This window comes from Pipistrellus hanaki (genome assembly GCF_964339955.1).
Source record: "Pipistrellus hanaki genome assembly, chromosome: 11".
NCBI classification, from domain to species: Eukaryota; Metazoa; Chordata; class Mammalia; order Chiroptera; family Vespertilionidae; genus Pipistrellus; species Pipistrellus hanaki.
Window position 1 is genome coordinate 60,556,120 of NC_140513.1, and position 24,046 is coordinate 60,580,165.

General features: G+C 39.0%; 1 protein-coding gene across 3 annotated transcripts in view; it reads left to right on the forward strand.

Moving 5' to 3' along the window:
- The window catches only part of IFT74 (intraflagellar transport 74), a 315,492-nt gene that overhangs the window by 62,789 nt on the left and 228,657 nt on the right, over positions 1 to 24,046 (forward strand). Inside the window, exons 17-21 of one of the 3 annotated variants that reach the window (XR_014796263.1) lie at positions 1,730 to 1,828; positions 4,991 to 5,154; positions 5,901 to 6,026; positions 10,403 to 10,463; positions 12,534 to 12,830. Coding sequence is in view for 2 of the 3 variants with exons in the window: in XM_084898267.1 (XP_084754393.1) it covers positions 1,730 to 1,828; positions 4,991 to 5,154; positions 5,901 to 6,026; positions 10,403 to 10,463; positions 12,534 to 12,652 (569 nt within the window). In the remaining variant the exon portion in view is untranslated. Of the gene's footprint in view, positions 1 to 1,729; positions 1,829 to 4,990; positions 5,155 to 5,900; positions 6,027 to 10,402; positions 10,464 to 12,533; positions 13,027 to 24,046 lie in introns of those variants that run through there. The other 2 variants (XM_084898267.1, XM_084898268.1) reach the window with 2 other exon arrangements.

Consider the following 24,046-nt stretch of genomic DNA (forward strand, 5'->3'; position numbering starts at 1 on the left):
AAGAAGAAATAAAAATGAATAGAGCCTAAATGATCTGTGGCACAATTTCAAACAATCTAACATAAATGTAATTGGTGTCCCAAACAGAAAGAGAGGAGAGGCAGAGAATGGGAGAAAAGATAGTTGGATCAATAGTGTCTAAAAATTTCCCAAATTTGATGAAAAATTTAATTTTATTGCTCTAAGAAACTATTGAATCTCAAACGGGATTAATATAAAAATCCTTCACCTAAGCACATCATAGTCAAACTGCTGAAATGCAAAAACAAACCAACAAAAAAACAATGAAAGGAACTATATATGGGAACAATACATTTCATTACAAGATTAAACTTTATCATTAAACATTAATTTTAATTTTGAATTTTACTCTAAAGAAGTTATTTTAATATAAAAGTCTTTTATCCTGAAATCTATACATAATAAAAGGAAGATGTTTACATTTGACTTTGACACTGTAAAAATATCCTCATTATTTTTCTGAGGGCACATGTATTCCTACTTTAAAATAGAGAAAAAGTGAAGGCAAAATGTTTTAAGAAGAAAATGTATTACTACTGTATAGCCCTATACAATAAGTAGCTATTGGGTGTATAGGATTACTAATGTGTAACTGAGCACACAAGAGAAAAGGAATTGTCAAGGCATGTTTGAATTCATATTTCTTCATCCTAATATGCAGGATAGGTATTTCATTTCCATATTGGTATCCATTTTTGAGTTAGTTCTAATCAGATTTTACTTTAAGGAAAGCCAAACAAAGAATGATGCCTTGAGGAAAGAAGCATGAAGTAGCAAAATTGACCATGTGTTGTTTTTCTCTTCTCATAGCTCAGTGTTGCTCATAGAAGCATTTTTTTTTTTTTTTTTTTTTTTTTTTTTTTTTTTTTTTTTTTTTTTTTTTTTTTTACCATGAAGTATTATTTGCTATCTTAAAAACAAACCTTTCACTTTGGCTGGTATTACTCAGTGATTAGAGTGTCGGCCCAAGCACCGAAGTGTCACAGGTTCAATTCCCGGTCAAGGGCATGTACCTGGGTTGCAGGTTCGATCCCCAGCCCCAGTCAGGGTGCATGTGGGAGGCAATCAGTTGATGTGTCTCTCTCACCTCTATATTTCTTTCTCTCCTCCTCCCTCCCCCCTTCCACACTTTCTAGAAACCAATGGAATAAAATATCCTGAGGATTAAAAAAAAAAAAAATGAACCTTTGATAAAGATGATAATATAATTGAGCACCAAAGCCTTGACTGGTTGTGTGACTTTATGCAAACTACCTTTCTAAGCTTCAGTTTCCTCATATAACATTTACCTCCTAGGTCTATTATAAAAAGTAAATCAGAGAGCAGGTAAAGCCAGGCACAGTTTAGGGCCTCCATAACACTGGTTCTCTCTTGTACCTTTCTCTCCCTTTAAAAAGCGACTTTTAAAGTCAGAAACAAAAAGTTAAGTTTTTTGACATATAGAAGGTAGGTATCATATAATTTTATTAGAATCAAATATTTTTTAAAATATTGTTTTCTGATTATAAATGTATCTCATAGAGGATTTGGGAGATACAGAAAAGCATAAATAAAATAAAAAATATTTCTAATCTCATTATCAAGAGTTTATTATTAGAAATTTGGTATTTGTTGTTCCAGTCTTTTTTCTATATTTTATCCCTCTTCAAAACCAGAAGAAGCCTTTCCCAAGTGTTCTCTGCCCAGCTACCATCACTCCCTTTCACAGGTTTCACAGCCAGAATTCGTAAAGCCTTCCTCTCACTCTTGGACCTGTTTCTTTCTAAGAAATTTCTTCTCCACAGATACATCAAGGTCTTCCCAGCCAGTAAGTCCAACACATACTTTGCATCCTTTTCTTTTTTAAATCTCTAAGTATTATGTACTACAAACCACTTCTTCATGAAGTGTCTTTCTCCTAAAGCTTCTGATTTTCCTCTTCTTTGGTCATTTCTTTTTTATAGGATTCTTCATGTCAATTTATTTGTATAAGTTCATCATGAATTCTTTTATCTTAATGATTCCAACCATTTCCATCTCACTATGTTGATGATTTCAAAATCTGTGTCTTCAGACTTCAACAGGCCTATACATTGACATCTTACTTTTTGGATGTTTCTGAGGTATCCCAAATGCAATATATTTTAAATTGACTTCAACCCATCATTTCACTCCATTCCCCAAACAAACGTTTGTGCCTCTCTCTGCCTACCCTACCATCCATTCATTTGCTCAAATTGAATTGAATTCTGCATTGATTCCTTGCTCAACCACTGTATCCAATTATTTCATTATCCCAAAAACCTAATATGTCTTCAGTCCCTTGAGATCTCTCCTGCATTATTTCATCATTTATTTCCATTTGCTATAACTGTATATTTCAGATATGTAGTCCTATGCTTTGTTCATTACTATATCCTCCAGGCCTAGAAGTTTTCCTGGCAAATAGAAAGCATTTAATAAATATTGTTTAATAAAAAATTCCCAATCTTACACCAGTCTAAGATTTCTTGCCTAGATTGCTGGGCCAACACTTAACCAGTTGTTCTGTACATAGTTATGTTATTCTAATTAATTGCGCATTTTGCAAGCAGAGTTAATTTTCTAAAATTTAATTATGCCACACTCTGATTTAAAACTCATTGATGATTTGTCCTCCTAGCCATTAGAATAAAGTCCTAGTGTCCTATCTTAACTGGAACTGAAATCCGTTTAATTTTTCAGTTTTATCTCCTACCATCACCCCCTTCAAACTCTGAGTTCTGGTTACATGGAACTTTATTATTTACCCGAAGATTTCATGCTTTCTTCCCTCTGGACATTGCACACGTGTTGATTGTTTTCTATGGAACACTTTTACTTTCTCTTTTGTTGGGTTGATTCCCAATCCTTGGTTTTGGAGAATTTTTTATTTTTTATTTTTTTTGTCAATCCTCTCCCAAGGATATTTTTTAGAAAGAGTGAAAAGGTGGAGGGGAGGGGGGAGAGAAAGAGAGAGAAACATCTAGGTGAGACAGACACATTGTTGGTTGGGACTCCCACATGTGCTCCTGACTGGGCCAGGGGTTGGTTCAAACTGCAACTCAGGTACCTGCCCTTGACCAGGAATCAAACCCTTGGACCTTCCATCGAGGGCTAGTGCTCTAACCACTGAGAAACCAGCCAGGGCTCTTTTGACTATGCTCTTATGGTACCCTGTATTACTCTTTACAGAAGTCTCCCTTTATCTGTAATTTTGCCTTCCATGGTTCTGGTTACCTGGGGTAAACTGTGGTCCAAAATATTAAATGTAAAATTCCAGAAATAGACAATTCTTATTTCACACCCTTCTGAGTAATGTGATGAAATCTTGCACTATTCTTCATCCTGCCTGGGACATCAATCACCCCTTTGTCCAACATATTCACCCTGTATTATCCTACCTGCTCGCTAATCATTTATTAGCCATTTCATTATCAGATCAACTGTCTTGGTATGGCAATGCTCATGTTCAAATAAACCTTATTTTTTGTTATAAGCATTCTATTTTATTATTAGTTTTTGTTTATAACTTAAATTCTAAATTAATCTATAAATTAAACTTTATCATAGGTATATATGTATGTGTGAGAGAAAAAATAGTATATATAGGTTTCGGTATTATGCGAGGTTTCAGTATATACCCACAGAAAGTCTTGGAATATATTCCCCATGGATAAGGAAGGACTCCCGTAGTTATCCAATTTAATGTACATGCTTGTTTTATTTTCTGGCTTTACTTCTAGAATGTAGCTCCTTGAGCACAAGTAATGTCTCTATTTGATTTCCTCTATACCTCAGCATCTGGCATATGATAGATGCTCAAGGCTTTTGAAACAAAGAATGAGACACACACACACACGTGAACATGTGTGCAGTAAATTTTTATTATACATGGATTCTATATTTACGAATTTACCTACTCACTAAAATTAATTTGTAATTCCAAAGTCAACACTTACAGCACTTTCATGGCCATTTGTGCACATGTGTAGATGTGAAAATTTTGAATTGCCTGACATGAACATTTCAAGTGGAGGCAAAATAAGGCAAGAACTTGCTGTAGTTCTCATGCTGTAAACCTGTCCTTTTTGTGGTAGACTTAGTGCCACTTTTCCCCACATTTTGTGCTTTTTGTGGTGATTTTGCTATTTAAAATGCTCCCCTCCCCTCCCCCCCAACCCCCGCCCCATCACCCGTGCATAGTGCGTAAGTGTTGGCCAGTGTTCCTGAGCACAAGAAGGCTGGGATGTGATATGTTTTATGGAGAAAAGCTTTTTTCAGACATAAGTTGGCCTGATCCCCGTGGGGTCTGTCGGCCTGGCCTGTGGGGTTCGGGCTGAAGCCGGATCTCTTACATCCCCTGAGGGGTCCCGGATTGCGAGAGGGCACAGGCCAGGCCAAGGGACCCCACCGGTGCATGAATCTGTGCATCGGGCCTTCAATTTAAAATAATGACTCTCTATCTCATCTGTTATAATATTAAAAAAAAGAACTGTCTCTTTTTGTATGTTCATATGAACATGGAAACAGGTATAGCTAATACACATTTTATATCAGGCTACGTTGATTACCTAGGGCAGTGTTTCCCAAAGTGTGGTACGCGTACCCTCAAAGATACGGGAAGAGTTTGGTGGGGATACGGGTTGCACCGGAGTTTGGTGGGGATATGCACTGCACCATGCTTAGCTGCGCCTAATTCTACGTTCTCATGAGTACGAGGGGTACTAAGCGTTACGAAAATTATAGAAGGGGTACACATTGGTCAAAAGTTTGGGAAACACTGACCTAGGGGATGAGTATATTTTTTCTTAATTTATCTTTGTATTGTCTCACTGGTTGCAGTGAATATGTTTGTTTGTTTTTGCAAATACTCTTATAAAACATGATTTTTAATGGTTGCATTATATTTCCTTTTGTGAAAGGAATAAAGTTTTGACTAATTATGAACTTGAATTTTCCCATGTTTCAGACAGTCAACGTCTACAGTTGGATCTACAGAAAATGGAGCTTCTGGAAAGTAAGATGACTGAGGAGCAACATTCTCTAAAAAGCAAAATTAAACAAATGATGGTTGATCTGGAGACATTTAATGATTTGCCAGCTTTAAAAGCATCAGGTGAAGAAAAGAAAAAGGTAAACAGTATTATAAAATTATTCAAGTTGTTTTTTCTTTATCAAACCTAATATATATTATTTTCAGTTGGTTATTTGATGTGCATTAAGAAAAAAGAAAGATGTTTACACATATAGTAGGAGATTAGAGGGATTTAAGTTTTTTTTTATTTTTAAATATATATTCTTAAATGATTTCAGAGAGGAAGGGAGAGGGAGAGATAAAAACATCAATAATGAGAGAGAGTCATTGATCAGATGCCTCTTGCACTCCCCTTACTGGGAATCAAGCCCTCAACCCGGGCATGTACTCTGACTAGGAATTGAACTGTGACCTCCTAGTTCATTGGTTAACGTTTAGTCACTGAGCCAAACCAGCCTGGCTGGTGTGATTTAAGTTTTAAACCAAAGGTACAAATTGAAAAACAAGGGATAGAGCACTCCAACAAATATGAGCTTTGTTAAATGCAGATTTGATTATGATATTTCCCTGTTTAAGACTTGTCAGTGGCTTTTTATTGCATTTACATTAACATAAATTTGGTGGGGCAGAAATAGATAGGGAAGCCTTAAGAGAGTTATTAAAATAGTTAATGTTTATTTAGCTTGTTATAGTTCAAAGGATGTTTTTACAAATAGTTTTAGAGTAATTATAGCCTTGGTAGAATTTTGTCAGAATATCATTGAAAGCATTTGTCAAACTCAATTTATATTGACTTACTAGATTTGCTAAAGCCTGTTATTTACTTCTATCTGGATCTATCTAGAAATTACATCAGGAGAGAGCAGTATTATCAACTCGCAGGAATGCCTTTAAGAAAATAATGGAGAAGCTAAACACAGAATATGAGATGCTAAAAACACACCTGCAAGAAAATGAGACACATTCTCAGGTAAAAAGAAAAAAACAAAATTTACAATTAATTTTAATTGTAGACTAGCTGTCCTCTTCTCTTCATATTCTCACCTCAAATGACCCTTTCCTTTTTCCCCCACCTGTTTTATTTACCTTCCAAATTTTATGGCTTTGTAGATAGCCAGATAATCTCCACTCTGAGTGAATTTACTTCTGCTCTTCTGTCTTCTATTATATAAAGCTATATTGAAGGCCTTCTTTATGTTAGGCACTGTTCAGGGCACAGCCGTTAGGATAATAGTTTTATTTTTATTTTTATTTCAAAGAGGAAGGGAAAGGGAGAGAGAGATAGAAACATCAACGATGAGCTGCCTCCTGCACATCCCTACTGGGGACCAAGCCCATGTGCCCTGACCAAGAATTAAACTTTGACCTCCTCGTTCATAGGTCAATGCTCAACCACTCAGCTTCACCAGCCGGTCAGAATAATAATTTAAAAAAATTTTAAAAGTAAAGCATTTTTAATGCAGAAACTTTGCTAACTCATAAAATCTATAAATAAAGAAAATAAAAGCTGATGACTAATATTCCACTATCCAGAAGAGGTAATTCTTGTCATTTTTGTGTGGGTCCTTTTAATCTATATGTATACTAGAGGCCTGGTACATGAAATTTGTTCACAGGACGGGGGTCCCTCAGCCCAGCCTGCACCCTCTCCAATCCAGGACCCCTGGGACATCCCTCTCATAATCCAGGACTGCTGGTTCCTAACCACTTACCTGCCTGCCTACCTGATTGCCCCTAACCACTCTGCCTGCCTGCCTGATTGCCCCCTAAGCCCTCTGCCTGCTGTCCCAATCACCCATAACTGCCTTTCCCTGCTGGCCTGATCACTCATAACCACCTTTCCCTGCTGACCTGATCACCCCTAGAAGAAAGCATAAGTGACATTAGTCTTGACAAGGATTTTTTGATATGACACCAAAAGCACAAGCCACAAAGCAGAAATAAGTGACCTAAATCAACCTAGAAAGCTTCTGTTCCTTTTGCAATCAACAAAATAAAAAATGAAACTTGTGGAGTGGGATAAAATATTTGCAGATCATATATCTGATAAGGGGTTAATATCTAGAATATATAAGGAACTTATACTAGATGTTTTAAATAAGTTGTGGGGAAAAAAACAGAATTGTGCTTCATGATAGACTTGGAGATTTAAAGGCAAATCTCAAATATAGATGTATAATATGGGGGGGATTTGACCATCTGACACAGTGTTGCTTTATAGCATTATTCATGTAGCACTTACGAGGTCTGCTGCTTTATAAGAAGGCCACTACTTTGTGTAAAACAAAGAGGGAAAAGTTTGGTACTTGACTTTGCAAAAGGTTATTAGATTTATTGTCAGAAAGTGCTGACTGCTTCCTTAAGTCCACCTTCACTTCAAGGTCCTGTCTGAGGAGCGAGGTCTGATTTAGTAGTGTTAACTCACAGCACATAAGGTTCACATAATTTATTAGTTATGACTCATCCTAATATCTAGATTTATCTCTTTGGAGGAAACAATAGGATGGATGCTGCATTAAGTCTGAACTTATGGCCCGAAAATAACTTTATCATGAGAGTATGAAGAAATATTACTAAATCTGCTTTAATTATCAGACTTTTAAAAATGATTATTACTTCTTGGAAATGTCTGGGCAGAATATTTTGTGTTTTATTTTTCAGAAGGCACTTTGCTTAGGAAAAAAACATAAACTATGTGTATCTTAAAAAAGAAAGACCGTAACCCAGAGTTACAAGGTTAATTAAATCAGAAAAACAATTTAATTCTATAACAGTAAAATTGTCTTCTGAGGAAGCAACCGTCAATATAATATCCACATTAGCTTCCTGTTGATGCAGAAATTATTGTAACAGTGCCAGCGTTTCACCAGCCCTCTTATAATCTTCACACTGCAGCTCTGCTCTTATCACAGCTTGTAGAACTAGACAGGAAGTGAGCCCTGGAAATAAGGAAGCCTTTCCTATATAGCTGAACCTTAGGCAGTGTTAGAATATACGTTACATTGATGGTGTTAGACTTCCAGATTTTAAGGAGACATTCCCATCATGTCTCTTTCTTTTTTAAGTTCTTTTAGGAAAGGTATAAATACTAAATTGTCTTTCTGTTGACATGTTCATTGGTATAATAAGTATTTTAAATATATCCCTGCTAAAATAAACATAGACTAAACCTATTGTTGAAGGCAACGTTGTATTTATTAATATATTTACTATTATTTAATATTCCCTAAACTTCTTTTTTTGTCTACTATAGCTTTATCTCATGCAAAGAGCTGATAAGATTTAAAGTTGTGTTATTGTTTTTTTTTCTTATCCTCTTAAAAGTGTGTATAATAATTTTTTTTTTTTTTTTTTTTTTTAAATAAATTTTTATTGTTCATATTATTACAAGTGTTCCTTTTCCGCCCCCTTCCCACCCCACCCTCTGCCCTTTCCCCAACCCCCATTGTCCTCATCCATAGGTGCACAGTTTATGTTCAGTCTCTTCCCACATTCCCCTGTCCCCTTTTCCCCAAGAATCATCAGTTCACTCCCCTTCCATACCTCTGATTCTATTATATTCAACAGTTAATATTGTTCATCAGATTTTTTTTTTTTAATTTCCTTGGTTTTTAGATTCACTTGTTGATAGTTACGTATTTGTTGTTCATATTTTTATCTTTATTTACTTTCTCTTCTGAAAGAACCCCCTTCAGCAATTCATATAATTCTGGTTTGGTGGTGATGAACTCCTTTAGCTTTTTTTTATTAGTGAAGCTCTTTATCTGACCTTCGATTCTGAGTGATAGCTTTGCTGGGTAGAGTATTTTTGGCTGTAGGTTCTTGCTATTCATCACCTTGAATATTTCTTGCCATTCCCGTCTGGCCTGCATGGTTTCTGTTGAGAAATCAGCTGACAATCGTATAGGTGCTCCTTTATAGGTAACCACCTGCTTAGCTCTTGCTGCTTTTAATATTCTCTCTTTGTCCTTTGCTCTTGGAATCTTAATTATGATTTGTCTTGGTGTGGTCCTCTTTGGATTCCTCTTATTTGGAGTTCTGTGTGCTTCCTGGACTTGTAAGTCCAATTCTTTCCCCAGGTGGGGGAAGTTTTCTGTCACTATTTCTTTCAGTATGTTTTCGATATCTTGCTCTCTCTCATCTTCTGGGACCCCCATGATTCTGATGTTGGATCGTTTGAAGTTGTCCCAGAGGTTTCTTACATTATCTTCAATTTTCTGGATTCTCTTGCCTTCTAGCTTCTGTGGAGGAGTGTCTTCTGGCTCTTTATGTTCCAAATCTTTGACTTGATTCTTGCGATCTTCCCTTCTGTTTTTAGGACTCTGTAGAATATTTTTTATTTCAGACAATGTATTCTTTATTTCTTGTTGATCCCTTAGCATTTCTTGTTGATCCCTTTTCATATCCTCATAGGTCTCATTTATTTTATCGGCCTTTTCTAGGAGTCTCTTGAAAAACCCTATAAGTGTGGTTTTGAACTCTATATCCAGTCGCTTTTTGTCCTCCATTTCTTTCCTTTGTGATCTATTTGGTTTAGGCATTTTCGCAGGCAGCTTTTCTGATGGGGCGGCGTTTCAGGGTGGAGCCTACAGCCTCGGCTTCCGTCAGCCCCGCCCTATGCGACTCCTGAGACTCAGGGTCCTTCAGTACTTGTTGCAAGCGCCACTGAGAGAAAGGTGCCCTCGATTTTCGCCTGCTACCAAACAGTGTAAGCTCTCCCGCAATGGGCCCGAAACTGGGGTTCAGTTCAGTTGGAAGTGGAGTTGGAGGTGGCGTTCACAGCAGTCTGGAGCCCCAGTCTCCTTCCCGTCAGGGCAATCCCGCGGCACAGCCGGCCGGCCCTTCTCTGGGGGCAGTGAGTGCGCCTCCGGGACCTCCTTTCTCCGCTACCCCGGGGTTCCGACTTACAGCCCAGCTCCCTATGGCTGAGCCTGAGTCCCCGGGGTCTGGCCCAGAACTGGGGTTCAGAGCAGTCGGGGGCCCAGCACAGTCGGAGTTTTATCTCCTTTCCGCTAGGGAACGCCCGCCAGGCACTCGGCCTCCCTCCTCTCCGGCTCCGTCCTCTCTGCGTGCGCCGCGTGTCTCCGTACCTTAGGCTTTTACAGCTCCTCCGTGCTTCCTTCTGGTTTTCTCCTTGCTTCTTGTTGTAGGATTTCCAGTCAGTCGACTTTCCTGTAGTTCTGGGTAATGTCCATTTTATATTTTAGTTGTATTTATTAAAATTGTTGTGTGCGGCTGCGGCTAGTTGCCTACCCGAGCAGCCATCTTGGATTCTCCCTCTAAAAGTGTGTATAATAATTTTTGTGAATAGGAATATTGGTTAACATTTTTCTTTTGTGTTTTTAGCTTACAAATTTGGAAAGGAAGTGGCAACACCATGAACAAAATAATTTTGTGATGAAAGAATGTATCCTTTAAAAGGCTGCAAATGAACTTGATCTAGTGATTTTTTTTTTCTAGGAATTTATTTACAGACAAATGAAATAATACAACACACATTTTTTTTCAGGTACCTAATGTGTACAAAACACTGAGCTAAACTATGTGGGAATAGAAGAATAAAACTTAGTTTCCATTCTACAATAGTTAGGGTGTGTGTGTGTGTGTGTAGCAAAGTAACTTAAAATCAGTGTGGCATAGTGACTTAAGTGTACAGGATGTTGAGTCAGTAGATAGGCTAATTTTAAATGCTGTGGACTTTGGACAATTTACTTTGTTTAACCCTCAATTTTATCATCTCAAATGAAGTTAATAGTTCCTTTTTAGAGAGTTTTTGGGAGAATTATATATACCCATATGTGTGTGTTGGGTGGGGTGTTTATCATTGTTTATACTGCTGTACCTGTATATCTGTGCAGCAAAGGAGATAAACTAAGTAGTCGTATGAGAGTTTTGACCTTCAATCTCATTTGTTTCAACTTCATCTTATTTCTACCAAAATGGTACCCATGTCCCTGCTTCTTGCTTATCTTTTTGAATGCCTATAAGAGGAAGCAGCTGCTGAGAACATGCATTGTAGAGTTGTAAGAAACATTTCCCCAAAGTAGTTTTCTATGCCCTGTCTCCTTTCAAGGACATCTCCGCTTGGAGGATTAAATCCTGATTCCAGGGCAGCCTGGACCACAGCTTACTTCCAGATGAGATGCATCAGGGGCTCTATTCCCGGTGGCCATGCAACTTAGTTTTAAAGCAAAAGACTCCCATTCACAATATGCTGATGTACAGCACTCTAGTTCTGTGCAGCATCAAGTGAAGTCTGGAGACTGGCCTGGAATTCTTTGTGGTACTCTAGAAAACATGGTTATTTTGAACATTTGATAGTTCTAAGACCAGAATTTGGTTGAGATGCATAACATTAACTATAAAAAAGCTTTCTGTTTTAAGAGAACTTTTTTGAAACCAGTTCTGCTTGGCCTTTTATGTTTTAATTGATGCTTAATTTGTTTAAATAATATGTTTGGGTTTTTTTTAAAATAGCTTAATTGTGCTTTTCCTGTCCCATCTTATTTATCAATAAGGAAAATACTAATATTATTTGGTTCCTTTCTGACCCACAATTATATTACTACTAGAGGCCCAGTGCATGAAAATTGTGCACTGGGGGGGGAAAGGGGGTGTCCCTCAGCCCAGCCTGCACCCTTTCCAATCTGAAACCCCTCACAATCCGGGACTGCTGGCTCCCAACCGCTTGCCTGTCTGCCTTCTGATTGTCCTTCACCACTTCTGCCTGCCAGCCTGATCACCCCCTAACCACTCCTCTGCCAGCCTGATGGACGTCTAACTGCCCTCTCATGCAGCCTGGTCATCCCCAACTTCCCTCCCCTGCAGGCCTGATTGCCCACAACTGCCCTCCCCTCCCTGCCATCTTGTGGTGGCCATCTTGTGACCACATGGGGGTGGCCATCTTGTATGAGGGTGTGATGGTCAGTTTGTATATTACCTCTTTATTATATAGGACTAGAGACTCGGTACAAGAAATCTGTGCACTGGTTGGGGCAGGGGAGGGTAGGAGGGGGCGTTGTCCCTCAGCCCGGTGTGCTCGCTCTTGCAATCTGGGACCCCCTTGGGAGATGTCTGACTGCGGTTTAGGCCCCCGGATGGTGAAAGGGATGTAGCAGTGCACCAAGAGGCGGGAGACCAGGGAGGATCCAGAACCGGGGCCAGGCGCAGCTCCACTGGTGTTCATCCTGCCCACTGCACCTGCTGCTGCCACTCTGTACTGCTGCTGCGAAGTCCGAGAGGCTCCTGCCGCCACAGCTGCACTTGCTAGCTGTGAGCCTGGCTTCTGGCTGGGCAGCGCTCCCCTGTGGGAGTGCACTGACCACCAGGGGGCAGCTCCTGCATTGAGCGTCTGCCCCCTCGTGGTCAGTGCGCATCATAGTGACTGGTCAGCCTGTTCCAGTGATTCCACCGTAACAAATCTTATATATAGATATAGCTTTTTATTGGTAGTGTTCCCCTTAACTCATGTAATTAGTCATAGCAACCAAGAGTCAAGAGAGTGATTACCAGACAGTTATGAAGAATGTGAACAAGCAGATTGCAGAGTACAATAAAACCATCATGGATGCTCTGCGTAGCATGAGCAGAAACTGAGTCTGAACCAACTGCACGTCTCTACACATGTATCCTGTTGCTATGAAACTTTAAACAAGCTGACTGAAAAATAAAAAAGTTTACCCTTGAGGAATCTTACCTAAGATGTTTGAATGCTATACTTTTTATGGCCTCTTTGAAGAGTGATGTTTTAAATAGTATAATAATTCAGTAAACAGTTTGCATTTAAATACTATCATCTCTGCCCTAGCCAGTAGTAGCTTGGTTAGAGCATTGTCCCCATACATCAAAGTTGCGGATTCGATCTCCAGTCTGGGCACTTGCAAGAAACAACTATGAATCCATGGATAAGAAAAAAAATTGATGTCTCTTCTCCCTTCTCTCTCAAATCAATAAAATTTATTTTAAAGTATCTCCTTTTATGATATTTTTGTTTTGTGTGGGTGATGAGATAAACTAAAAGTGGTTATTGAGAGTCATTTAGATGGTATAATTCATCTATGGCAGAAATTTTCAACCATCTTTTTCATCTCATGGAACACAAACTACTAAAATTCTGTGGCATGCACGCGCATGTGCACACACACACAAACAACACCCAAAAAAAACATATTATTTGGCTGATGTGACAAAAAATAGGTATAATTTGATTGACTTACAGAAAAATAATAATGGTAATTACCTAACCTTTTTGCTCCAAACCGACTTTTTAAAAAATCAGATACCTATACTTGTATATAAGGATTTCTTTTTTGTTGTTAAGTTTAATTAATTAATTATTTTTATTAATTTATTTTATTGTTTAAAGTATTACAAATAGTAGTACATATGTCTTCTTCTCCCCCCCCCCCCCATTGACCTCCCCTGGCCTCCTCTACTCTCCTCCTCCTCCCACCCCCCCCCCCACCCCGGCACATGCAGGAATTAACCAATAAGGTACAAACTTATGCAACCTGATCAATAAGATACAACTCTTAAATAAATTCATGGTTTAAGACAGGGCATGCACACCTGATGGCTAGTGTTGTGTTGGCTGTTGCTATTTTTTTCTTTTCACAGTCTAAGGGAAAAGAAGTCAGTGCCCCTGACTAAATAGTCAGGTATTGCAAATAAATTTTAAGAATTCTTGCAGCACACCAGTTAAAAATAGCTGCTCTCTGGTAGTAAATGAAATCTTTTCATATGTCAACTCTAGAGGGATGCATGGAGTGTGATTCTGATTCAGCACTTATATCAACCTTGTCAATTTTTGCTTCTAAAAAAAGATGGTAAAATTAAAAAGAGGTGTTTAGCTTCAAGCAGTGCTTAAATACAGTATATTTGATGTGTTTTAAGGCATATAAAAGCACAGGAATATGTATAACACATATTCTTTATAAATCAGTTATTCCTAAAGATTTAAAATTTAAAACTTTTAACCTCTGCACTTTAAATATATTTCCTGCCGAAATCAGTTTGGCTCAGCGGTAGAGCGTCGGCCTGCAAACTGAGGGGTTCCGGGTTCGATTCCGATCAAGGGCATATACTTTGGTTGCGGGCACATCCCCGGTGAGGGGTGTGCAAGAGGCAGCTGGTCGATGTTTCTCTCTCATCGACATTTCTAGCTCTCTATCTCTCCCTTCCTCTCTGTAAAATATCAATAAAATATATTTAAAAAATATATATGTATATTTCCTTACATGTATATGTTGGGAAAAAATATGAAGTTTAATGATGTCTAAAGAAAAGATGAAGGACAGTGTAACGGCAATTAACCACCAAGAAAACCACAGGCCCACTCTCCCCATTCCATCTGAGCAGTCTTCATTTTCCACAGCAGTAAATGTTCTAGATACGTCTTGCAGACATCAAAGTGTAGTGCCCATTCAAAGGCAATTGATGTTAAGACTCTGTAAATGATACTATTTTTTTTTGTCCTTTTGAAATATATAAGTTGTGCTATGAGAAATCATCCTGTCAAGTGTAACCATGGTCCACAGAATTGTACTTCTGGAATCAAGAAAGTAATGTATATTTAAATCAGTTCCCATCATAACAGGTAGGGCACATCTAGCTCAACTGCGAAAAGACACACAATCACCTTGCTGCTGGTTACATCGCCTGGGGCTCTTTCTCCCCCCCCCGCCCCCCCCTGTACCACCACCACCACTTCCTCCCTCCACAGCTTTCTAGCTTGGGGTGGCTTGTTAGAGTAGATGTGAAGGTTTCAGGTCACTGCCTGTGGGACTACTGCTGGGTATGGTGATGTTTCGTTTGCATCCCCGGTTTCTTAATTTTTAAGTCTTAAATTAGGCCCTCCCACTTCCAAGCTATCATCCTTTCCCCAGTCTCTACTACCACCGTGGCTGAAGCATAGATTGTAACCCACTCTGCTCCCCTTCAAAAATTCAGGGGTTTCCTGTGTCCTTCTCCCTCCTACCCCATTATATCACAGGGACCTGCTTTCTCTTTCCCCCTCCCCAAGTCCCTTTCTTGCACCATCACCACCCAACACTTTCTATGACACTCCCTTGCTTTGGGCAGAAGCCAGCAGGTAAAGTTGGAAAGAGTCTGACTTCCCTCAGTTACTTTTGGAATCACATTCATTTACTCTCCACCAGCCCAGGAAATAAATGGATCCACAGCCTGGCCACCCTCTGCTGTCATCATCAGCTGACATGTTGTTTTTTTTATTTTAGCTCAGGAAGACCACAGAAGACACTTGTAAACACACATGCTCCCTGTGAATGAATTGTTTTATGTGTTCCTATCATTGCTTTTGCTTTTACAAATTTAAGTTTGAAACAGGGCTCTCAGGTGGTCATCTTTGCAGTCCATTTGGGTCTACTTTGGAATCTGACAACTGGCACAAAGAGAACGTGGAATTCGGTGCAGACTTCGGTTTCGGTGCTGCAGCTTCTCACGGTCCTCAGCGGGGATGAAGAAAGAACACGGTGTGCACGGCAGAACCCCGGAATTGGCGGACTTGACTTCCTGGCAAATTGCTGCACTTTTCCACTTTTCTGTTCAAGACCACTAGTTGCTGAGATGTGGAAGCATAGCGAAATAAAAGCAGTTCATTCCGTTAAAAATAAATAAAGGTAAATTGTTTTCTTTCTTCTTTGATGCTCAGAGCTCTTAATTTGCAAATGTGCAATAAGTTAAAAAAAGTGCATATTAATACTAGACTATAAAATAAGGATTTTTTCCAGAGTGGTAGGGTTGTGTGGTTTTAATTTTTCTTGGACTTCTTGGTACTTTCATAATTATCTATGATGTACATAATTTCACTTAGAAATGCAATAAAAATTCAAATAAGTTAGCACTTTAACTGGTGGAAAAGAGATATGATAGTAAGACAACTGTGTAGTCATTGAACTAGAACTGAACCAGTCTTCACCCAGAAAAAAACAACAGGAGAGAGATAGTCTATCCTTTAAATATACAGTATGTGCTTCCATTTTAGCAATGGGCAGTTTGGCAGAGAAAAAAAAAATTATTAAAAAAAAAGCAAGGTTTCCAACTTCCGTTCTAAATTACTCATGTATGATATTTGGGGAACATAATTGAGCAGGATTTCTTTAAACTAAAGCATGTGTTATCTGAGGGAAATTCTCACTAATGTCTCTTCCTTCCTCTCAGAGCTTTTCAACAAATCCAACAAGAATATTCTCTCTGCTAGGATAGAACTGGAGGCTACTATCTGCATGACCCGGCTCTTCCTCAGTCAGCCACGTTGCTCAGTGAGTTCCACTCCTGTTAAAATAACACCCTGTAAGTCGTGTGAAAAGAAGCTGCAGACTGAACAAACATGCTGAGTAGTTGTTATTTTTTTTAAAGATCAACATGGAAAAGTTAGCAAGTCCCATCCTTATCCTTTATCAATAAATAAACATGAGTTCTTGATACTTTTTCACTAACCAGGGAGTCTCTTATTTGGATATTCTGGTTTCATGTTAAAGTGTAAATTTTACCATGGCCAGTGTTACTCAGTGGTAAGATAATCAGCTCTTGCACCCAAGAGTTCTGGGTTCCATTCTTGGTCAAGGGCGTCTGTTCCATTCTTGGTCAAGGGCGTCTATCTGGGTTGCAGGTTCCATCCCCAGCCCCAGTCAGAGCACATGTGCGAGGCAACCAATCCATGTGTCTCACACCAATGTTTCTCTCTTTCCCTCTCTCCACCTTCTACTCTCCCTTAAAATCAATGGAAAAATATCCTTTGTTGAGGATTAAAAAAACAAAAAATAAATAACTATAGTATAAATTTCAGTTCAGGGTTACGGGATTAGGGAATGGAGCAATGCCATTCACACTGGAAAAGAAACACCAGTTACTAGTGCTCCAGAGGTAGATGCTGTCCCCCTGTTCAATTTCCCTGTCGCTCTTTTGCTGCATGTGACTAACATAAACAACCTTTGCCAATAAGAGCACTTAGATGGAATTAAGTAAGATGAAATCAAGATGGACTTCGTACCAAAGTATTGTAGTGATATATTTTATTTGTTTTCAAATAAATTTTTATTTTCCAAGTACAGTTGACATAAAATGCCAGTTTCAAGTGTACAACCCAGTGACCCAACATTTATGTAACTTATATAAATGATCACCTGATACATCTAGTACCCATCTGACAACATACACAGTTATCACAATATTATTGACTATATTCCCTACACTGTACTTTACATCCTTATGACTATTCTGTAACTGCCAATTTGTATTTCTTAATCTCTTCACCTTTTAATCCAGCCCTCAAATCCATCTGGAAACCACCAAAATGTTCTCTGTATCTGTGAGTCTGTTTCTGTTCTGCTTGTTCATTTATTTTGTTTTTTAGATTCCACATGTTAGTAATATCTTCTGGCATTATTTGTTTTACTTATTTCACTGAGCACAATACCCTTTCGGTCCATCCATGTTGTTGCAGATTGCAAGATTTCACTATTTATTTTTGTAATGGCTAAGTCATAATCCATATATGTACCACTTCTTTATCCATTCATCTAGTGATGGACACTTAGGTTGCGTCCATATTTTAGCTATTGTAAGTAATGCTGCAATGAACATATGGATGACTATGTCTTTTTTATTTACTGTTTTGGGTTTCTTCAGAAAATTATCCAGAAGTGGAATTGTTCGGTCCTTCTTTATCTTTTGCTGTATAACTTTATTTTAAAGTCTATTTTATCTGGTATAAATATGCTATCCCAGTTTGTTTTGCTTTTCATTTCCATAAAATATATTTTCCATCCCTTTACTTTCAGTTTGTATGTATATTTCAACGAAGTGAGTCTCTTGTAGACACCATATGTAAGGGTCTTGTTATCCATTCAGCCACCGTATGTCTTTTGATTGAATATTTAATCCATATGCATTTACTTATTATTGATTTGATTTGATTTGATTTTTTTTTTTTGAATTTTTTTGTGAGTTTATTTGAGCCTTACTGTGGACATATGCCGGGAAGCAGAACCTCAACGAATTGAGATAATGCTCCAAAGAATGGCGGGTTACATTTCTCTATTTATACACTGAAATCAAAGGAGGGACATAGGTGGGTTACATGAAATTCATTGGTGATGGAGTAAGGAGGTGGGAGAAAGCAAAGCAGTGGGAAACTCCTGGGATTGGATAAAAAGTAAAAAGATAGACGTGTACTCAGGTTTATTATTGGTTTTAAAAAGGGGAAGGGAAAGAGAGAAAGAGAAACTTAGATGTGAGAGAAAAACATCAATCAGTTGCCTCCCTCACACACCCCAACTGGGGATCGAACCCACAACCTGGGTATATGCCCTAGCCTGGACTCAAACCCACCACCTTTTGGTGAATGGAGTAATGCTCCAACCAACTGAGCCACACCAGCCAGGGATAATCCATTTCTATTTAAAGTAATTGTTGATAGGTGTGTATTTATTGCTATTTTAATTGTACTTTTTATCTTTTTTTCCTTCTATTTCTTAAAGACCATTTAACATTTTTTGTAATACTAGTTTGGTATTACTAGTTTGTTGGTGATGATTTTCCACTTTTTCTTGTCTGGGAAGCTCTTTATCTGTCCTTGAATTCTAAATGTAGCTTTTATTGGTATAATAACCTTGGATATAGGTCCTTCATTTTCATCACTTTGAATATTTTGTGTTGATCCCTTCTAGCTTGAAGTGTTTCTGTTGAGAAATCAGCTGACAGTCTTATGAGAGCTACCTTGTAGGTAACTGTCTTTTACTTGGTACCCTTAAGATTTTTCTCTTTAATCTTTGGCATTTTAATTATGTGTCTTGATGTGGGCCTCTTTAGGTTCATCTTGTTTTGGAGTCGCTGTGCTTTCTGGACTTGTATGTGTATTTCTTTCAACAGGTTAGGGAAGTTTCCTGTCGTTATTTTTTCAAATAGATTTTCAATTCCTTGACTCTCTCCAGTACTCCTATAATGTGAATGTTGGTATGCTTGAAGTTGTTCCAGAGGTTTCTTAAACTATCCTCATCTTTTAGGTTCTTTTTTCTTTTTGCTGTACTGATTGGGTATTTTCTGCCACCTTAGCTACCAAATTGCTGATTTGATCCTCTGCTTCGTCTACTCTATTGTTGATTTCCTGTAATGTAATCTTCATTTCTGAATGGTTCTCTTTTATGTTTTCTTTCTCCATTTTTATGTTTCCTCTCCCTTTGTTGGAGTTCTACTAAGTTTATTTACTCTTTCCCTAAGTTTATTGAGCATTTTTGTAGCCAATGTTTTGAACTTTGCATCTGATAGATTGCGTACTAGTATTTAGTTCTTTTATGGAGTTTTGTTCTGTTCTTTCATTTGGAACATGTTTCTTAGTCTCCTTTATTTTAGCTGCCTTCCTGTGTTTGTTTCTATGTATTATATTAAGTAGAGTGTCTATGCCTCCCAGTCTTGGTAGAGTGGCCTTATGTAGTAGGTATCCTATTGGGCCCAGTGGTGCAGTTTCCCCAGTCACCCAAGGTGCACCCACTCATTTGGCCTATTTGCATCCTCCTGTTGTACTCGAGCCTTGATTACTGTTGACACTTCAATGGGAGGGATTTACCCCTAGACAAATCAGCTTCAAGGACTGCTCTCACATGACCACTGTGAAGCATCTGCTGTGCAGGGGCCAACTCCACAAAGCAGGGCTTGCTTCAGTAGGGTTCTGATGTCTGCTGAAATCCATTCCTGAGTGTGTTGTTTATGGAGGTAATTGTGTGGTACTTAGCATGGTCTGAAGTTGTCCATCAGTGCGCTGGCTCTATGGCCTCCTGGGAGATGCAGAACAAGGTCAGCCACTGCCTTGTCCTGCCCAGGGTCACCTGACATGAGCTACAAAGTGAACGTCAGATGCATGCTACGTCCTCTGAGCTTGGATGTGCCCAGGAGAGGCCAACCTACACACCAAAGTCAGCTGCCACTAGTGCTAGGCTTGGGACCACTTGCTAAGAGGTACTGGCCATGCAAGACCAGATGCTACCTGTTTAAGAGGTTTTAGGAAAGTCCACAGAGTGAGCCCGGACAGGCTATTTGTGTGGAAAAGCTACTGGGAAAAACAAACAAACCAAAAAAAAGCTTGAGTGGGTCGAAAAGTTGGGTGGGATGAGGTCTCAGGGAATCAGTAGGGCAGGGTGAAGTGTTAGCCAGGTTGATAGAGACTCAGATATTGTGCCCACCTGCTGGCTCTGTGTGAGGAGGGCCTAGCAAAGGAACAATGGCCTTTGCCAGCACTTCTGTCTGGGAGAAAGCTGCCCCTCCAGACCTCGCCCTGATGCCAGACATTGCATTTATTTCCTGTACTATGTACCTGGCATCTTTTGAGCTGTTGCCCCAGTGCTGGAACTCATTGGGAGTGAGTCCAACTCCATGTTTGGACCTTTTAAGAGGAACATTTGGGACTGAAGAAGCCCTCCTTCTCACTCAGCCACTATGTTCTTAGTTATGAGACTTCTGTTCATTTAGATTTCAGGTGATCTGAGTGATGGTTGTTTTTTAGTTTAGTTGTAATTTTTTAAAACATTCACCCAAGAATATTTTTTTATTGATTTTGGAGAGAGAAGAAGGGGAGGGGAAGAGAGAGAGAGAAACATTGATGTGAGAGAGAAACCCAGTGGTTGCTTCCCTAATACATCCCAACCTGGGTTCAAACCTGCAACCTAGGTATATGCCCTTACTGGGAATAGAACTCATAACCATTGGTGTATGGGATGATCCTCCAACCAACAGAGCCACCTGGCCAGAGAAGTTTAGTTGTAATTTTGATGCGCTTATGGGAGGATGTGAGTACCCCATTTACCTATCCTTCATCTTTACCAGAAGCCTGTGATAATCTATTTTAAAATTAATTTGCATCTTTCATTTTCATGTGCCTTTTTATATAAAAGTAGGTTTTGTCTTTAAGTTGCAGATTTTCACTCTGAGATGTGAAATTGAATATCTTTAAAATAATTTTTAATACAAAAATAAGAAATATAGGAAAGACAGATAAATAGAAAGAAGGAAATAACTGACTTGTGATCTCACCAGTCTTTTTAGATGTCCATCTACATATCTCACACATATCTATGTTATATATATATATATATATATATATATATATGTATATATATATATATATATATATATATATATATATATATATATATATATATATGTTATATACTAGGGGCCCATTGTAGGAAGGGCTTCCAGCGGGCTTTCTTCCTGCCACCACCCTCTCCTGTTTCCCCCTCCCCCCACACTTTCCCTGCTGCCTCTTCCCCCCACCTCCCACTCCACACTTTTCCTCCCGCTGCAGCAGCCCACCCTGCCCACCCAGTCCTGCCTGCAGCTGCCTGTTGCCACCTCCCACCGCACCAGCCTTGCTTTCTGCTTTCCCTCCCTCTTCCTTCTATGCTTCACTCCTCCCTCCGCATATGCAAATTAACTGCCATCTTTGCTGGGTTAATTTGCATACTTGCTCTAATTAGCTGCGGAGCGTAGCAAAGGTACGGTCAATTAGCATTTTTCTCTTTTATTAGTGTAGATACCTATCTATGTTTTACTTATGTACATCTAATAAAATTAAGATCACATTAGTTTTTTAAATTTAAAAAAATATATATTTTTATTGATTTCAGAGAGGAAAGAAGAGGGAGAGATAGAAACATCAATGATGAGGGAAAATCATTGATCAGTTGCCTCCTACAAGCCCCACACTGGAGATAGAACCCACAACCCAGGCTTGTGCTCTGACCGTGAATTGAACTGTGACCTCTTAGTTCATAGGTGGATGCTTAACCACTGAGTCACACCCACTGGGCTAGGATTACATTCTTTAACTTAATTTGGATATATGTAATTTTGCAAACATTTGTCCATGTTAAATTGCTGCATGTTATTCTGTTATATGAATACTTTCTAAAAACAAACCTGTATTATTAAAGTAAGTTTATGATATAGAGGTTAAGTGTAAGGTTTGGATAAAGTCACTGAATTTGAATTGCAGCTCCACTACCAACTTGCTGTATGACCTTGGGAAGTTGCTTATCTCTCTGAATTTCAGTTTCTTTATCTGCAAATGAAGTAATAGTGCTTACCTCATAGAAACAGGTCAAAGAGTACACGGACCCCAAGGCTGTTGACATAAATGGCTCCGGGAAAGGTGCATGACTGGCAGTGTGCAGGAGTGCTCACTTCCCTGCAGGCTTACCCTGGGCATTATCCAGGGTCACAAAGCACAACCACATTTGGTTTAGTTTCTTTAAATAAGTCAAACTGCCTCCATTACTGTACTTGGGGACATCATTGTATTTTAATTAAGAATATGGAGAAGTTGAAACCGGTTTGCTTCAGTGGATAGAGCGTCGACCTGCAGACTGAAAGGTCCCAGGTTCGATTCTGGTCATGGGCATGTACCTTGGTTTTGGGCACATCCCAGTGGGGGGTGTGCAGGAGGCAGCTGATTGATGATTCTCTCTCGATGTTTCTAACTCTCTATCCCTCTCTGTAAAAAAATCAATAAAATATATTTATAACAACAACAACAAAAAAGAATATGGAGAAGTTCCCCAGCCAGTTGGCTCAGTTTGTTGGAGCACTGTCCTGTACACCAAAAAGGTTGTAGGTTCAATTCTTGGTTGAGGCACATGCCTGGGTTGTGGGTTTGGTCCTCATCAGGGCATGTACAGGAGGCAGCCAGTTGCTGTTTCTCTCTCTCTCTCTCTCTCTCTCTCTCTCTCTCTCTCTCTCTTTCTTTCTCTCTCTCTCTTTCTCTCTCAGTGAGGATTTAAAAAATGGAGAATGTGTTTTCATACAAAAAGTGAAACAAAATCCAGTTGTTAAAAATACCATTTTTTAAATATTTATTCATTATAACTTTGAATGCTTACTGCTTAATTTTAGAAGATGCTAGATTATACCTGGTGCTTCAGTGTCTTCTCTTGAAATATCCTAATATTCTGAAATGAACTGCTGCTCTGCAAACCTGACTGTAACCCGGAAGGGAATAGGACTTACCCATATAGAAATCACATACTGGGTAAGCATTCTGTTCTGCAGCGGCATTGTCTCTGTCCTCCCAGGAGACAGCGTGATTACACATAGGGAGAAGCTGTGTCATAGGAGGGAAAATAACACCATTGGAAGTCCAATACGCAGGAGAGTTGGAAGGAAGCATGAGTCAGAAGAATTCAAGAGGTCTACTGCCTAAAAAGAGACTTGAAGTAGATAAGCCTTTCACAAGAGAAATACAAAAACTAAAATGACATTTGCAAAATTAACTTCTGTTTTATTGCAGAATCTTCATGCAAAATATCATTCTTGCCATGATAACAACCTAGTAATACCATGGAATAAAGGCAGACTTCATTAGTTAAATAGGGTCAAGAAAGAAGGATTCCTAACCAAACTGAAATATGATCTCATTTTCTGTGTTATCATTTTCAACAGATAAACTCACACTATTAGAGGAAGTCCAGACTGACATGAAGGCAAGAGTATTTGATTCAGTCCATAAGCTCACCCTGAATTTTATCGAAGGAAACTCTAGTTCATGTGTAACCGCCTCTCTCAATCTTTAATTAGCTTCTTGTTAAAATGAACTTTCCCTTAGTTGACTGGAGTGGGGGAAGGTGGCCCTAGAGGTTGACAAGCGCCACCCCACCCCCCTGCCAAGGACAAAGCAGGGACCTTGTCTCAGGATTAGGGGAAATAGTTAAGAAGGAGAGGAAAAGAAAATTGCTTTTCCAGCTTCTCCAACTTCCCATGCAGCCTACAGAGAAAGGCGAGCATCCCCTGGGAGGAAATAACAAAAGTGCCAAACAGTAGATGGATGGATGAGGTCTGCATCCCTGCAGTGTCCCGGGGCTCTTGCCTAAACAATGTCACATACTCCTGTCCCTTGCTCATGGTGGTTATCAGAGGCCAAATGGACATTTATTACCAGTTGGCCCTGCCCTCCTGGGGAACTCTACTCTTGAAGCTCAGTTC